The 17,689-nt window shown below is 47.3% G+C and overlaps 1 protein-coding gene across 1 annotated transcript in view; it reads right to left on the minus strand.

The window, feature by feature from the left end:
• LOC311225308 (regulator of nonsense transcripts 1-like) overlaps nt 1-17,689 on the minus strand; it is a 112,710-nt gene that overhangs the window by 81,217 nt on the left and 13,804 nt on the right. Inside the window, exons 6-8 of the mRNA XM_084310533.1 lie at nt 11,132-11,293; nt 10,407-10,494; nt 10,028-10,126 (exon numbers count right to left, since the gene is read on the minus strand). Of these exons, the coding sequence (XP_084166659.1) occupies nt 10,028-10,126; nt 10,407-10,494; nt 11,132-11,293 (349 nt within the window). The remainder of the gene's footprint in view (nt 1-10,027; nt 10,127-10,406; nt 10,495-11,131; nt 11,294-17,689) is intronic.

Here is a 17,689-nt window from a genome sequence, read left to right on the forward strand (position 1 = left end):
CTCTCCTACAGAGCCGTCTCTATGCTGTAAGTCAGCCTGCTAAAGAACTCTGGTCCACTCTCTCCCTACAGAGCCGTCTCTATGCTGTAAGTCAGCCTGCTAAAGAACTCTGGTCCACTCTCTCCCACAGAGCCGTCTCTATGCTGTACGTCAGCCTGCTAAAGAACTCTGGTCCACTCTCTCCTACAGAGCCGTCTCTATGCTGTACGTCAGCCTGCTAAAGAACTCTGGTCCACTCTCTCCTACAGAGCCGTCTCTATGCTGTACGTCAGCCTGCTAAAGAACTCTGGTCCACTCTCTCCCTACAGAGCCGTCTCTATGCTGTACGTCAGCCTGCTAAAGAACTCTGGTCCACTCTCTCCTACAGAGCCGTCTCTATGCTGTACGTCAGCCTGCTAAAGAACTCTGGTCCACTCTCTCCCTACAGAGCCGTCTCTATGCTGTACGTCAGCCTGCTAAAGAACTCTGGTCCACTCTCTCCTACAGAGCCGTCTCTATGCTGTACGTCAGCCTGCTAAAGAACTCTGGTCCACTCTCTCCTACAGAGCCGTCTCTATGCTGTACGTCAGCCTGCTAAAGAACTCTGGTCCACTCTCTCCTACAGAGCCGTCTCTATGCTGTACGTCAGCCTGCTAAAGAACTCTGGTCCACTCTCCTACAGAGCCGTCTCTATGCTGTACGTCAGCCTGCTAAAGAACTCTGGTCCACTCTCTCCTACAGAGCCGTCTCTATGCTGTACGTCAGCCTGCTAAAGAACTCTGGTCCACTCTCTCCTACAGAGCCGTCTCTATGCTGTACGTCAGCCTGCTAAAGAACTCTGGTCCACTCTCTCCTACAGAGCCGTCTCTATGCTGTACGTCAGCCTGCTAAAGAACTCTGGTCCACTCTCTCCTACAGAGCCGTCTCTATGCTGTACGTCAGCCTGCTAAAGAACTCTGGTCCACTCTCTCCTACAGAGCCGTCTCTATGCTGTACGTCAGCCTGCTAAAGAACTCTGGTCCACTCTCTCCCACAGAGCCGTCTCTATGCTGTACGTCAGCCTGCTAAAGAACTCTGGTCCACTCTCTCCTACAGAGCCGTCTCTATGCTGTACGTCAGCCTGCTAAAGAACTCTGGTCCACTCTCTCCTACAGAGCCGTCTCTATGCTGTACGTCAGCCTGCTAAAGAACTCTGGTCCACTCTCTCCTACAGAGCCGTCTCTATGCTGTACGTCAGCCTGCTAAAGAACTCTGGTCCACTCTCTCCTACAGAGCCGTCTCTATGCTGTACGTCAGCCTGCTAAAGAACTCTGGTCCACTCTCCCTACAGAGCCGTCTCTATGCTGTACGTCAGCCTGCTAAAGAACTCTGGTCCACTCTCCCTACAGAGCCGTCTCTATGCTGTACGTCAGCCTGCTAAAGAACTCTGGTCCACTCTCCTACAGAGCCGTCTCTATGCTGTACGTCAGCCTGCTAAAGAACTCTGGTCCACTCTCTCCTACAGAGCCGTCTCTATGCTGTACGTCAGCCTGCTAAAGAACTCTGGTCCACTCTCTCCTACAGAGCCGTCTCTATGCTGTACGTCAGCCTGCTAAAGAACTCTGGTCCACTCTCTCCTACAGAGCCGTCTCTATGCTGTACGTCAGCCTGCTAAAGAACTCTGGTCCACTCTCTCCTACAGAGCCGTCTCTATGCTGTACGTCAGCCTGCTAAAGAACTCTGGTCCACTCTCTCCTACAGAGCCGTCTCTATGCTGTACGTCAGCCTGCTAAAGAACTCTGGTCCACTCTCTCCTACAGAGCCGTCTCTATGCTGTACGTCAGCCTGCTAAAGAACTCTGGTCCACTCTCTCCTACAGAGCCGTCTCTATGCTGTAAGTCAGCCTGCTAAAGAACTCTGGTCCACTCTCTCCTACAGAGCCGTCTCTATGCTGTACGTCAGCCTGCTAAAGAACTCTGGTCCACTCTCTCCCACAGAGCCGTCTCTATGCTGTACGTCAGCCTGCTAAAGAACTCTGGTCCACTCTCTCCTACAGAGCCGTCTCTATGCTGTACGTCAGCCTGCTAAAGAACTCTGGTCCACTCTCCTACAGAGCCGTCTCTATGCTGTACGTCAGCCTGCTAAAGAACTCTGGTCCACTCTCTCCCACAGAGCCGTCTCTATGCTGTACGTCAGCCTGCTAAAGAACTCTGGTCCACTCTCTCCTACAGAGCCGTCTCTATGCTGTACGTCAGCCTGCTAAAGAACTCTGGTCCACTCTCTCCCACAGAGCCGTCTCTATGCTGTACGTCAGCCTGCTAAAGAAGTCTGGTCCACTCTCTCCTACAGAGCAGTCTCTATGCTGTACGTCAGCCTGCTAAAGAACTCTGGTCCACTCTCTCCTACAGAGCCGTCTCTATGCTGTACGTCAGCCTGCTAAAGAACTCTGGTCCACTCTCTCCTACAGAGCCGTCTCTATGCTGTACGTCAGCCTGCTAAAGAACTCTGGTCCACTCTCCTACAGAGCCGTCTCTATGCTGTACGTCAGCCTGCTAAAGAACTCTGGTCCACTCTCCTACAGAGCCGTCTCTATGCTGTACGTCAGCCTGCTAAAGAACTCTGGTCCACTCTCTCCTACAGAGCCGTCTCTATGCTGTACGTCAGCCTGCTAAAGAACTCTGGTCCACTCTCTCCTACAGAGCCGTCTCTATGCTGTACGTCAGCCTGCTAAAGAACTCTGGTCCACTCTCTCCTACAGAGCCGTCTCTATGCTGTACGTCAGCCTGCTAAAGAACTCTGGTCCACTCTCTCCCACAGAGCCGTCTCTATGCTGTACGTCAGCCTGCTAAAGAACTCTGGTCCACTCTCTCCCACAGAGCCGTCTCTATGCTGTACGTCAGCCTGCTAAAGAACTCTGGTCCACTCTCTCCTACAGAGCCGTCTCTATGCTGTACGTCAGCCTGCTAAAGAACTCTGGTCCACTCTCCTACAGAGCCGTCTCTATGCTGTACGTCAGCCTGCTAAAGAACTCTGGTCCACTCTCTCCTACAGAGCCGTCTCTATGCTGTACGTCAGCCTGCTAAAGAACTCTGGTCCACTCTCTCCTACAGAGCCGTCTCTATGCTGTACGTCAGCCTGCTAAAGAACTCTGGTCCACTCTCCCACAGAGCCGTCTCTATGCTGTACGTCAGCCTGCTAAAGAACTCTGGTCCACTCTCTCCTACAGAGCCGTCTCTATGCTGTACGTCAGCCTGCTAAAGAACTCTGGTCCACTCTCTCCTACAGAGCCGTCTCTATGCTGTACGTCAGCCTGCTAAAGAACTCTGGTCCACTCTCCTACAGAGCCGTCTCTATGCTGTACGTCAGCCTGCTAAAGAACTCTGGTCCACTCTCTCCCACAGAGCCGTCTCTATGCTGTACGTCAGCCTGCTAAAGAACTCTGGTCCACTCTCTCCTACAGAGCCGTCTCTATGCTGTACGTCAGCCTGCTAAAGAACTCTGGTCCACTCTCTCCCACAGAGCCGTCTCTATGCTGTACGTCAGCCTGCTAAAGAACTCTGGTCCACTCTCTCCTACAGAGCCTGTCTCTATGCTGTACGTCAGCCTGCTAAAGAACTCTGGTCCACTCTCCTACAGAGCCGTCTCTATGCTGTACGTCAGCCTGCTAAAGAACTCTGGTCCACTCTCTCCCACAGAGCCGTCTCTATGCTGTACGTCAGCCTGCTAAAGAACTCTGGTCCACTCTCTCCTACAGAGCCGTCTCTATGCTGTACGTCAGCCTGCTAAAGAACTCTGGTCCACTCTCTCCTACAGAGCCGTCTCTATGCTGTACGTCAGCCTGCTAAAGAACTCTGGTCCACTCTCTCCCACAGAGCCGTCTCTATGCTGTACGTCAGCCTGCTAAAGAACTCTGGTCCACTCTCTCCTACAGAGCCGTCTCTATGCTGTACGTCAGCCTGCTAAAGAACTCTGGTCCACTCTCTCCCACAGAGCCGTCTCTATGCTGTACGTCAGCCTGCTAAAGAACTCTGGTCCACTCTCTCCTACAGAGCCGTCTCTATGCTGTACGTCAGCCTGCTAAAGAACTCTGGTCCACTCTCTCCCACAGAGCCGTCTCTATGCTGTACGTCAGCCTGCTAAAGAACTCTGGTCCACTCTCCTACAGAGCCGTCTCTATGCTGTACGTCAGCCTGCTAAAGAACTCTGGTCCACTCTCTCCTACAGAGCCGTCTCTATGCTGTACGTCAGCCTGCTAAAGAACTCTGGTCCACTCTCTCCTACAGAGCCGTCTCTATGCTGTACGTCAGCCTGCTAAAGAACTCTGGTCCACTCTCCTACAGAGCCGTCTCTATGCTGTACGTCAGCCTGCTAAAGAACTCTGGTCCACTCTCTCCCACAGAGCCGTCTCTATGCTGTACGTCAGCCTGCTAAAGAACTCTGGTCCACTCTCTCCCACAGAGCCGTCTCTATGCTGTACGTCAGCCTGCTAAAGAACTCTGGTCCACTCTCTCCTACAGAGCAGTCTCTATGCTGTACGTCAGCCTGCTAAAGAACTCTGGTCCACTCTCCTACAGAGCCGTCTCTATGCTGTACGTCAGCCTGCTAAAGAACTCTGGTCCACTCTCTCCCACAGAGCCGTCTCTATGCTGTACGTCAGCCTGCTAAAGAACTCTGGTCCACTCTCTCCCAAAGAGCCGTCTCTATGCTGTACGTCAGCCTGCTAAAGAACTCTGGTCCACTCTCTCCTACAGAGCCGTCTCTATGCTGTACGTCAGCCTGCTAAAGAACTCTGGTCCACTCTCTCCTACAGAGCCGTCTCTATGCTGTACGTCAGCCTGCTAAAGAACTCTGGTCCACTCTCTCCTACAGAGCCGTCTCTATGCTGTACGTCAGCCTGCTAAAGAACTCTGGTCCACTCTCTCCTACAGAGCCGTCTCTATGCTGTACGTCAGCCTGCTAAAGAACTCTGGTCCACTCTCTCCCACAGAGCCGTCTCTATGCTGTACGTCAGCCTGCTAAAGAACTCTGGTCCACTCTCCTACAGAGCCGTCTCTATGCTGTACGTCAGCCTGCTAAAGAACTCTGGTCCACTCTCCTACAGAGCCGTCTCTATGCTGTACGTCAGCCTGCTAAAGAACTCTGGTCCACTCTCCTACAGAGCCGTCTCTATGCTGTACGTCAGCCTGCTAAAGAACTCTGGTCCACTCTCTCCTACAGAGCCGTCTCTATGCTGTACGTCAGCCTGCTAAAGAACTCTGGTCCACTCTCTCCTACAGAGCCGTCTCTATGCTGTACGTCAGCCTGCTAAAGAACTCTGGTCCACTCTCTCCTACAGAGCCGTCTCTATGCTGTAAGTCAGCCTGCTAAAGAACTCTGGTCCACTCTCTCCCACAGAGCCGTCTCTATGCTGTACGTCAGCCTGCTAAAGAACTCTGGTCCACTCTCTCCCACAGAGCCGTCTCTATGCTGTACGTCAGCCTGCTAAAGAACTCTGGTCCACTCTCTCCTACAGAGCCGTCTCTATGCTGTACGTCAGCCTGCTAAAGAACTCTGGTCCACTCTCCTACAGAGCCGTCTCTATGCTGTACGTCAGCCTGCTAAAGAACTCTGGTCCACTCTCTCCCACAGAGCCGTCTCTATGCTGTACGTCAGCCTGCTAAAGAACTCTGGTCCACTCTCTCCTACAGAGCCGTCTCTATGCTGTACGTCAGCCTGCTAAAGAACTCTGGTCCACTCTCTCCCACAGAGCCGTCTCTATGCTGTACGTCAGCCTGCTAAAGAACTCTGGTCCACTCTCCTACAGAGCCGTCTCTATGCTGTACGTCAGCCTGCTAAAGAACTCTGGTCCACTCTCTCCTACAGAGCCGTCTCTATGCTGTACGTCAGCCTGCTAAAGAACTCTGGTCCACTCTCTCCTACAGAGCCGTCTCTATGCTGTACGTCTGTATGTTTATTATTCCGAATAGATCTACACAGGCTTATAGCCTATAATACGTGACATTTGAAGCAGGCACAACTGCTGTTGTATATAGAGATATGAAGACAATTTTAACTGGGTATAGGAAGGCAGTAATAATAAACACTCAAACAGCTATTACCAGACAATTACAACAGCAGTGGTGCCTGGTTCAAATGTCATGTATTATAGGCTATAAGCCTGTGTAGATCTATTCGGAATAATAAACATATACAAAACTAGGGATGCACGATAATTATCGGGCCGATAATTATCGGGCCGATAATTATCGGGCCGATATCAGCAATTATGACGTCATCCCGATAAACTCGATAACGTTATTGATAGCTCCGATAACATATAATACATTTTTTGGTTAAAAGAAATCCGGTGTGGGTGGATTTGGATGAAGGGCGCTTGTTTTTATTATAGCCTCCTCCCGTTTTGCCAGTACTGTGGTAAAACTGATAGCGTGTGGTTTAGGAACAGGGAGTTTTTCACAAATCCAGCGCTCCCCTTCTTGGATGTGACGTAGTCACGTTACATTCGGAGACAGACAGTCGATCTGCCAATTACGTCCCTCCGCTTGCACCCACCTCTTCTTCTTACCACCAATCAGAAGCTCTCGTTCGTTTATTTACCTCCGGATTGTCGGCCATTATTCTACTCGGAGCTATAACGTTAGCTGCTCCCCGCCAGCCACATTGACAAGTACCAGCGCTTATACATTACTGGCAAATGTCTTGTTGCACTTGTGGCAACGAGCGTTGTCAGCATCGACTTTAGTAAAATAGACCCAGACTTTTTTTGAGGAATTTAAACGTCGCAAACTAATCTTGTTGGCCGTTTTCTATCTCTCCTCTCTCTGTCTCTTCTCTGCCTGCGCGAGCCGGCTGTGCTCTTACACACACACACACACACACACACACACACACACACACACACACACACGGGTGCTGTCGAGAGCAGAGCTGTGTGTGTGTGTGAGAGTGAGTGTGTGTGTAAGAGCACAGCCGGCTCGCGCAGGCAGAGAGAGACCGAGAGAGGAGAGATAGAAAACGGCCAACAAGATTAGTTTGAGACGTTTAAATTAGAGTTGTTCCGATACCAGTATCGGAAATGCCGCCGATACTGCCTAAAATGCTGGTATCGGTATCGGCGAGTACCCTCTAATGTTGCGCTCCGATACCATATGACGTAATTTATCAACAACACTGCGGACGTTGGGCTCTGTAGATATACCCTACTCGCTGAGTGAGCATTATAAAACAAACGTGTGCTTAATCGACCGTGAATTAAAGTGTCAATTGCCATTGTCATTTTAACAGCAGAGCAGATACTTTCTTAAAATGCCATCGTCCCGGCAGAGCGCTGTTGACGGGGAGCTCTGATGTTATTAGCATTAGCTGAACAGCTAACCGAAAGCTAGCATTAACTAACGTTAAAGGTTTAGCCATAACGTTACCTTGGCTAAAGTTTGGGCTATTCATAATCCAGCAATAATGGCTGCAGACCTGCAAGCAAAGTACAGCAAGTTGGCAAAGGAGTATTCCAAGTTAAATCACAATGTCACCAGTAACGTTAGTCTTTCCATATACCGGTAGCTCGTGCTAGCTAACCTAGCTCACGGTAACGTCGTCATTGCACAATTGCACGTCGCGTACACAATTAATGACATGTTGCGGACAGCCATATCGGCGACAATGGTTAGCTTTTAGTGCCAAATGATAAGAGTCTGAGGCGGAGTCTCAAAAGAGAATGTGAATATTTATTGTGCAAAAATCACAACAACAGAGCCTCTGCTACTAAACGGAGCCTTCTTGTGGAAGCAAGTGCAGCAACGAATAATGTCCGTGTGGAACTAATGTGCCAACAACCTTTCCGTGGGTGAACTCATTGAGATAGTTTTCAAGTACTGATACTAATACTAATCTATACAATCACCTGTTGTTGAATAAATACCTTACTTTATAGTTATTACTAAAAAACAGTATATATAAAACAGTAGCTGTATTTAAAATTTTTATAATTTATATAATATCTGTTTTATTTTTTTATTGTATGCACTGGTATCGGATAAGTATCGGTATCGACCGATACCCAAAGCTTAGGTATCGGAATCGGATCGGAAACGAAAAAATGGTATCGGAACATCTCTAGTTTAAATTCCTCAAAAAAAAAAACTCCATAATTTCTCGAGTACCGATAGCAGTACCGATGACGTCGGAGCTTATAAATACTCAAAAAAAAGATATATATATATATATATATATATATATACAGTTAAAAAAAATATTATAATACAATAAATATCGGTTATCGGTATCGGTATCGGCTTGAGGAGCATAAAGTTATCGGTATCGGTATCTGTGGCAAAAAATCAATATCGTGCATCCCTATACAAAACATGACACAATGTCATCCTATCTCCGATAGAGCGGCTGGTCTGAGTTGAACGAACACATCGGGAGGAGAATGAATGAATGAACCTGATGTAAACAAGACAAAAGTCTTTCTCTGGTCTGCATCGAAGCAGGCACCACTGCTGTTGTAATTGTCTGGTAATAGCTGTTTCGAGTGTTGATTATTGGTTGTTGTCGTCGCAGACTCACTGCATGTTCAATTTGCGGCTCTGTCTTCATATCTCACGGCCGGCAGTCAAGTCCATGCCTTGCGCGCGGCAGCAGCAGCGGTGGATAGGGGGCGCGTCACGTGGGGGTCGCGGCCAATCAGAGGAACCCGGAAACCGAAATCCGTTGCGGAAAGTATACATGCAGCCCAGACACCCGACGCTGAAAGATCGAGCCGCGCAGGTGGAAAGATGCGACTGCTGTTACCTCGAGTATCGGAGGGGACTCGTGCTATGTATGACTTAGTCCACATTGCAGCCGGCTTGTGGGAGGCAAGAAACCGCGTTCGAGACAGGGGATGGTTGAATTGGACGATACAAAAATTGGGATGGGAGAAAAATAGAAAATGGGAGAAAAAGTGGATAAAAAAAAATTGCAATAGGGATTGACATTTTTTTATTCATTTCATTGAGCTGTAATTAAGGCAACACAAGGTTTCAGTGTCCTCTGATGACATCACAGGAGGATATGTTCAAACTCATTAACTCTCAATAGCCCTTTTCACACAGAACTCATGGCATTATAGCGCAACAACACCGGATTCTCTTTTCGTCTTCTCACGTTGCATGTTATTTTAATTAAACATAAAACGTGTAGCCTATTATTATTATATCATGTGGTCAGCCTTTGTTCTATTAATGCGACAACTGATGGGGAGATGAAGCAATATTCCCACGGCTTGATAGTTTTTGTGTTTTCTCACGTTGCATAGTAATTTAATTAGACATAAAACATGAAGCCTATTATTATTATTATATCATGTGGGTTGGTGGTGTGACCTATGGCGCTATGCCAGGGTGTACACACAGAAGCCGGGACTAAACCAACCCGGCAATTTCAATATACCTGAAGACTGCAAAATGCAGCATCAAATTTGACCCCCCATTCCCTGTATGTTCCTTTCACACAGAACGGCATGCAGGGATAATGGGGTCGGGCTTTAATGGGCAGCGAGAAAGGGGATAATAACTGTCTAAACTAAATTAATGTGTGCAAAACAGTTTAGAGCCTTGGGAGATGTGAGATTATGTGCAAAATAAAATATGCATTGTTTAGACTTTTAAGTAAGTAATGACTTGAAATGTTTGTGACAAATTTCTTATTTCAAGTTTTAAACGTTACAAAATAAACGTTACAAAATAAACGTTACAATATAAACATTATAATATTGCGGTTTACTCATAAAGAGCAAAAGCAAAGCAGCTCAGACACTATGTGGAATTAAAGATATGCTTGCTAGTTGTAACCTGAAAATGAAACCCTTACCTTTCCTGCAAGCATCCTATTCCTAGACACATTATTTACTCGTGATCCTATCTAAGGTGGGGGATAATAAAGTTTGGAGAGGTGGTGCCTGTATTCACTGAGCGGTGAGCCCTCGCCCCAAACAGTGGACGGAGAACAGCGAAGGTTAAAAGGCGAGAGGCGACCACTGTGAAGAAGTGCCGTTTAGAATGGCCCGCCTTGTGAGTGAAAAGGATACTGTCGGGAACCTTGATGACGTGTCCAATGCCTTTCCAGAGGGGGGCCATGTCTCCTTTGTAGCGCAGACAGATCTCGTCGCCTTGCATCAGCCGCATATCTGTGACCAGCCACCAGTGAAGACACAACACGTTAGAAACCTCTCTGTTCAACGTGCGCAAGGCTAAATGTGAAATTATTATTTTTTGTGGTAATGAGGCAAATAATACAATACCGTACACACACACACAAAAATGGCACAGAGAAAATAAATGAAACAAAAAGACAAGCACGCCACGCCACTGAAGGATGCAGGTATGAGGATGCTGCGTGCGATGCTGGTTCTATATGCACTACAGAACCACTGGGAGACAAAGTAAGTAATGAGCTGAAGGAATTACCACCTGAGTCCGTCTTGGGCAGTGTGAAATAAGCAATCCGTTTTTTATTCAGCCCCAGGTCCCACCTGACCGTTATGTTATCCTGGGTCTGCGGGTGGAAAGAAATACAAGGCAAATAAGTCTGGACCGTAACGGGCCTGTCAAGCCTCGTCCTCTTTTATTGATCCTCCAATCACAACTGTTGTTCCGAGGGAAGCGTTAGTTGGAGGAACAGTTGTGATTGAAGGATCAAGAAAAGAGGGCGGGCTATGATCAAACAACAAGTTTGTCTATATTTCTTTAGATTTTTTATTAATTAGTGAGCAACTTAATTCAAACTTTTGAACTGGAAGTATAGGTTTCTCTTCTTAACCCAATTCTTATAGTTTTGTTGTGAGGAGGAGATGTGATATATAAGACCCGTTTTGAAACATGTGCCACCGGTAGACTCTAGTGAGCTGCGGAAGCCATTTCCTCCACTACTACAGTTGAAAACAGTTGAGGAAAATAACTTGTGCGTTTCAGCAGAGCTCTCGGCTGGGTACGTTTGGTGTTTTTATTACATATCCTCACAACGGAACGGCAGGATTAAGGTTGAAAATCCACAAAGTGGCTCTTTAAGTAATTTCATACCTTTCTCACCAACCTAAAATTTCCAGTTCAAGTTTTGTTTTATTTGTCACATATAAGGTCCATGTTCATTCTGGGTTCAGCGTAAAGACCAACACCATCTGGAGCTCCCCCACCTGGGACTCTTTGAGCTTCTTGTCGTAGTCGGCCTCCAGTTTGACCAGCGGGCCGAAGATGTTCTGGTACTGGTAGGCGTCCTCGTAGCGCAGCAGCACGTGCTGCGGCTCCTCGTCCACGCCCGGCTTCTCCAGGTCCTCCAGGGTGGCACCGGGGTTGTCCTGCAGGAACACCAAACATTAACCCTGTCACTGCCACACCACAGGTTCGAGACCGGAGTCTCTTGCATTGGTGACAAGCGCAATCTCCGCTGCGCCACCCAGCCGCCATTGTTATTTATTGTTGTAACACACCACACAAAATAAATCGCATGATCCTGTATCGTTTTTAAATGTTAAATTATCTAGGCGGCTGGGTGGCGCAGCGGACATTGCACTCGTCACCAACGCAAGTAGGGGTGGGACGATACATCGATCCAGATCGATACATCGATGTAATTATCAACGATCGAATCGGATCGATGCGATGTAATAAGATCGATTCATATCGATACTCTTATTTTGAAAATCCTGTGGCGAGTCTCATAACTGATTGTGTTAAATGGGCATATGATATCATCTCATATCGATCGCAGGCACCTGAATCTAATCGTATCGTATTGTATCGTGAGAGACTTTGTGATATCGGCAAATATCGTATCGTTGTCCAAAGAATCGATATCGTATCGTATCATGATGAAACTGGTGATTCCCACCCCTAAACGCAAGAGACACCGGGTTCAAATCCGGCTGTCGGCGTTGCCTCCGGCTTGGGCCGTCCGTCATACTGGCTCAGTTGGCAGAGTCAGCGGGTGGAAGTCGATGGGTGGTAATCTGGACGTTGTGAGCAGCGACAGGTCGGTTGGGGGACGCCTGCACAGCAGAGACAGGAAGTGGCGGGGGTAGTGTGAGCCTCCCACACGTTACACCTCGCCAATGAGTCCACGCTGGCAGGTGAAAAGATGCGACAGGCTGCCTCCTCATGTACCGGAGGGGACACGTGATGCAAGGCTTCTATCCTCCCTACGACAGACCAGTGGGGGGCATAGTCGAGCAACGTTCAAGACAGGGGAGGGGAGAATTGGAAACAGCGAAATTGGGATGGGAGAAAAATAGAAAAATGAGAAAAAGTTTGATAAAATAAAAATAAAAATAAAAAAATTACCGGTAATTATCTGGCCAAGTGGGCATCCTCAGTAAATATTATCAAACTCCTAGTTTGGCTCCCACTTGTGTAGCATATTACATGTAAAAGGTACCGATGATCCAGCATGAATGGGTACTCGGCAGTACCCTTAAAAAAGGTACAGAGGTTCGGTACCCAGCCCTAGCTACAACGAGAGCAAAGAAAGCCTTGCAGTTAAAAGTGGGCTAGAACTGACACGGATAGTTCTACGGCTGGGTATCAAGTCCAATAGCTTTATGCTATATATCGCATTGCTTCAACACCATCAAATATCAGAGAATGCTGTGTCATTCTATACCAAATTTCAATACCCAAGTAGTTAATCTCATCAGCATCAGTGAGTGAGCCAATAAGCATGTTTGTTACAAGATATAAGGCTGGTGATTGGCCGTTTCCTCTGTTCTGTTCAACCAATACAAAATGTAACAAAGCCTTGGATTGGCTCATACAGCACAAGCAACGCACATAACTCAGCAAAGGAATTGTAAAAAAAAAATCGGCACCGGTATCGAAGAATTTCAAACGATACCCAGCCCTAGATAATTCAAATGCAGAAGACTCACACTTGGAAAGTGTACATTTGGGCTCATAAAATAAATGTATATGGAGGACGGTACCTCAACAAGGTTTGAAAAGCACCCACCTTCTTTCCAACTGTGGATGGCGGACATGACCTCCGTTATACGGATGGAGAGACTAAGGTTCCTGAGAACAGATTCACTTAAAAGGTTTTCAAAAATCTGGGACCCGTTCTTAGCCTATCTCGATGAGGCTAGAGGCGGCAGCTGATTTGCCCGTCTGATCTCCTACGGGGGACCCCAAACACAATATTTCTCAGTCATGTATGGCTATGTGTTGTAATAGCAAATGTTAAAAATGGTTATTATTTTTTTGTATGCATTTTTTACTTTCACCGTCTGAGTGTGTTTGTCTGTCATGTTACTATACCGTTTGTCATGTTTGTACAATGTTCTGAAAAATGTTAAATAAAATATATATTAAAAAAATAAGTCAACGTACCCAATAGGAGACCTCGGTTTCCAGGCTAATACCGTTTGGGTTTGACTGTTTTCCCCACAGCTCACTAAACACATTGTGTTTGAGTGTGAACGTGCAACGTGAAAGCTACAATTCAAGGAAACTATAAAAGAAGGAAGGGTCATTGCGTCACCATGTACATTTACATTTACATTTAGTCATTTAGCTGACGCTTTTATCCAAAGCGACTTACAAGTTCTGTGCGACAAGACAGCAAGAAGGGTATAACTCTATCAGCTGAGTAACAATGTTCATCAAAGTGTTGCGTGTTACAGTGTAGGTTAGTTTATTAGGACAAGTGCATGACAGTAAGGTTAGTCGGGGTTAGAGTTTTTTTTTTTTTTTTTTATCATTTCAGATAATGGTTGAAGAAGTGAGTCTTTAGTCGACGGCGAAAGATTGGACGGGATTCGGCTGTCCTAACTGGGATGGGTAGTTCATTCCACCATTGTGGGGCAAGGACTGAGAATAGGTGGCTTCTCTTTGATGACCCTCCGGGAGCTTGGATAGGAGTAGATCTGAGGCGGCCAGAAGATGCAGAGCGTAGGGGTCTTGAGGGTGTGTAGTTAGAGACCATTGACCGGAGGTAGGCGGGAGCGGTTCCCTTTGCCGCACGGTATGCTAGGTCGAGGGCCTTGAAGCGGATACGTGCAGCAATGGGGAGCCAGTGCAGGTCCCTAAGAAGTGGGGTGACATGGGCCGACTTCGGTAGGTTTGAGATCAGGCGGGCCTCTGCGTTCTAGAATGAGTTGAAGAGGCTTGGTGGCAGTGGCCGGGAGGCCAGCTAGCAGTGCGTTGCACTGAACGTAGCACGTGAACGTACATTGGTGCCAACTGCCAAGTGTGAAAACTTTCAGTTCGGCCGACATGGAGTTGAATGCCATCAGCCATCTCCTCGTTTATGACCCGTCGTTTAAACGAGATTATTACCTCGGTGTCAGAATCATCTGCAGTTTGTTGCATTGTTAACTAGCTACTTCCTCAAAATTGCTAGTATATTTTAGCTTCTCCATGCATCTCCCATAGGCACCAAGCAGAGCACAGGACGCTGGTATTCTGATGCAACCACTCTTCCTTCTGTTATACAGGGTTCCCACAGACATTGCAAAATTGTATTAAATTTTTCTCATTTTAAAAAGGGCATTTAAAAGGATACAATTCACTTTTAAATGCTGTTTTTATAGAAAGAAAATCCAAAAAGGATCCAATGTTTATGGCGTAAAACTTAAATCTCAGATAATTACCGTAATTTTCGGACTATAAGCCGCAGCTTTCCCCCCCATTTTTCGACCCTGTGGCTTATATAACGGTGCGGCTAATCTATGGATTTTTACAGCTAACTGGGCACACTCCCTCAGCTCTGTGACCGTCAGATCAGACTCCTAAATCTGCTGCTGCAGTGCACGCCTTGCCCCTCCTCCTCCCCCTCACAGACCCACGTCAACAAACCATTACGGCAAGAGTCTAGTGTATGAGCTGCTCAGAGCTCCTCTTTCAACATAACTGAAGCATTAAACAAAATGACCCAATCAACGAACTATTCACTTTAGTTTATTAATACATGAGGCGTTGTCTAATGTTATCTAGCTACTGATAGCTCCTGATATCAGTTTGGCATTCGATTTCGCAGGTGCTGGCTAACTGGCTATCGTTATGAGAGCTAAAGTTGGTACCTACTGTACCTGGAGCTGCTAACTGGTTATCGTTATGAGAGCTAAAGTTGGTACCTACTGTACCCGGCGCTGCTAACTGGTTATCGTTATGAGCTAAAGTTGGTACCTACTGTACCCGGAGCTGCTAACTGGCTATCGTTATGAGAGCTAACATTGGTACCTACTGTACTGGCTGGCTAACTGGCTATCGTTATGAGAGCTAAAGTTGATACCTACTGTACCTGGCGCTGCTAACTGGCTATCGTTATGAGAGCTAACATTGGTACCTACTGTACCCGGCGCTGCTAACTGGCTATCGTTATGAGAGCTAACATTGGTACCTACTGTACCCGGCGCTGGCTAACTGGCTATCGTTATGAGAGCTAAAGTTGATACCTACTGTACCTGGCGCTGCTAACTGGCTATCGTTATGAGAGCTAACATTGGTACCTACTGTACCCGGCGCTGCTAACTGGCTATCGTTATGAGCTAACGTTAGTACCTACTGTACCTGGCGCTGCTAACTGGTTATCGTTATGAGAGCTAACGTTGCTACCTACTGTACCTGGCGCTGCTAACTGGCTATCGTTATGAGAGCCAACGTTGGTACCTACTGTACCCGGAGCTGCTAACTGGCTATCATTATGAGCTAACGTTGGTACCTACTGTACCTGGCGCTGGCTAACTGGCTATCGTTATGAGAGCTAACGTTGGTACCTACTGTACCCGGAGCTGCTAACTGGCTATCGTTATGAGAGCTAACGTTGGTACCTACTGTACCCGGCGCTGCTAACTGGCTATCGTTATGAGCTAACGTTGGTACCTACTGTACCTGGCGCTGGCTAACTGGCTATCGTTATGAGAGCTAACGTTGGTACCTACTGTACCCGGCGCTGGCTAACTGGCTATCGTTATGAGCTAACGTTGGTACCTACTGTACCCGGCGCTGCTAACTGGCTATCGTTATGAGAGCTAACGTTGGTACCTACTGTACCCGGAGCTGCTAACTGGCTATCGTTATGAGAGCTAACGTTGCTACCTACTGTACCCGGAGCTGCTAACTGGCTATCGTTATGAGAGCTAACGTTGCTACCTACTGTACCCGGCGCTGCTAACTGGCTATCGTTATGAGAGCTAACGTTGCTACCTACTGTACCCGGCGCTGCTAACTGGCTATCGTTATGAGAGCTAACGTTGCTACCTACTGTACCCGGCGCTGCTAACTGGCTATCGTTATGAGAGCTAACGTTGGTATCTACTGTACCCGGCGCTGCTAACTGGTTATCGTTATGAGAGCTAACGTTGGTATCTACTGTACCCGGCGCTGCTAACTGGTTATCGTTATGAGAGCTAACGTTGGTATCTACTGTACCCGGCGCTGCTAACTGGCTATCGTTATGAGAGCTAACGTTGGTATCTACTGTACCCGGAGCTGCTAACTGGCTATCGTTATGAGAGCTAACGTTGGTATCTACTGTACCCGGAGCTGCTAACTGGCTATCGTTATGAGAGCTAACGTTGCTACCTACTGTACCTGGCGCTGGCTAACTGGCTATCGTTATGAGAGCTAACGTTGGTACCTACTGTACCCGGCGCTGGCTAACTGGCTATCGTTATGAGCTAACGTTGGTACCTACTGTACCCGGCGCTGCTAACTGGCTATCGTTATGAGAGCTAACGTTGGTACCTACTGTACCCGGAGCTGCTAACTGGCTATCGTTATGAGAGCTAACGTTGCTACCTACTGTACCCGGAGCTGCTAACTGGCTATCGTTATGAGAGCTAACGTTGCTACCTACTGTACCCGGCGCTGCTAACTGGCTATCGTTATGAGAGCTAACGTTGCTACCTACTGTACCCGGCGCTGCTAACTGGCTATCGTTATGAGAGCTAACGTTGCTACCTACTGTACCCGGCGCTGCTAACTGGCTATCGTTATGAGAGCTAACGTTGGTATCTACTGTACCCGGCGCTGCTAACTGGTTATCGTTATGAGAGCTAACGTTGGTATCTACTGTACCCGGCGCTGCTAACTGGTTATCGTTATGAGAGCTAACGTTGGTATCTACTGTACCCGGCGCTGCTAACTGGCTATCGTTATGAGAGCTAACGTTGGTATCTACTGTACCTGGAGCTGCTAACTGGCTATCGTTATGAGAGCTAAAGTTGGTACCTACTGTACCTGGCGCTGCTAACTGGTTATCGTTATGAGAGCTAACGTTGGTATCTACTGTACCCGGCGCCGGCTAACTGGGTATCGTTCCTGTTTAAACAAAAATGTTAATAAATGGGAGCTTCCTCAAACAGCCATCTCTTTCCCGACAATCCCCTCTGTGCACAAACCCTTACATATGGTAATTAAACATTAAAACACCTGCGGCTTATAGTCCAGTGCGGCTTATATATGTACACATCATTCAATTTAGCTGCTGCGGCTTATATTCAGGTGCGGCTTATAGTGCGAAAATTACGGTATTTACACTTTAAATTAAAAAAAAATCAATTTCTTGATTCAGAACAATTTTATCATGGATGAACAAAACTTTCAATGTGAACGGTTGATTTGAATTTCAAGGGCTTTTTAAGCACCTTGTTAAAAAATTTGCTGTTTTCAAGGAATTCCAGACCGTGACTTTTTTTGGTAGAAAATCAAGCACTTTAAGCACTTCCAAGGACCTTGTGCGAACCCCGCATGCTCCAGAC

The sequence above is a fragment of the Notolepis coatsorum genome (genome assembly GCF_963971535.1).
Source record: "Notolepis coatsorum genome assembly, chromosome: 3".
Classification (NCBI taxonomy): domain Eukaryota; kingdom Metazoa; phylum Chordata; class Actinopteri; order Aulopiformes; family Paralepididae; genus Notolepis; species Notolepis coatsorum.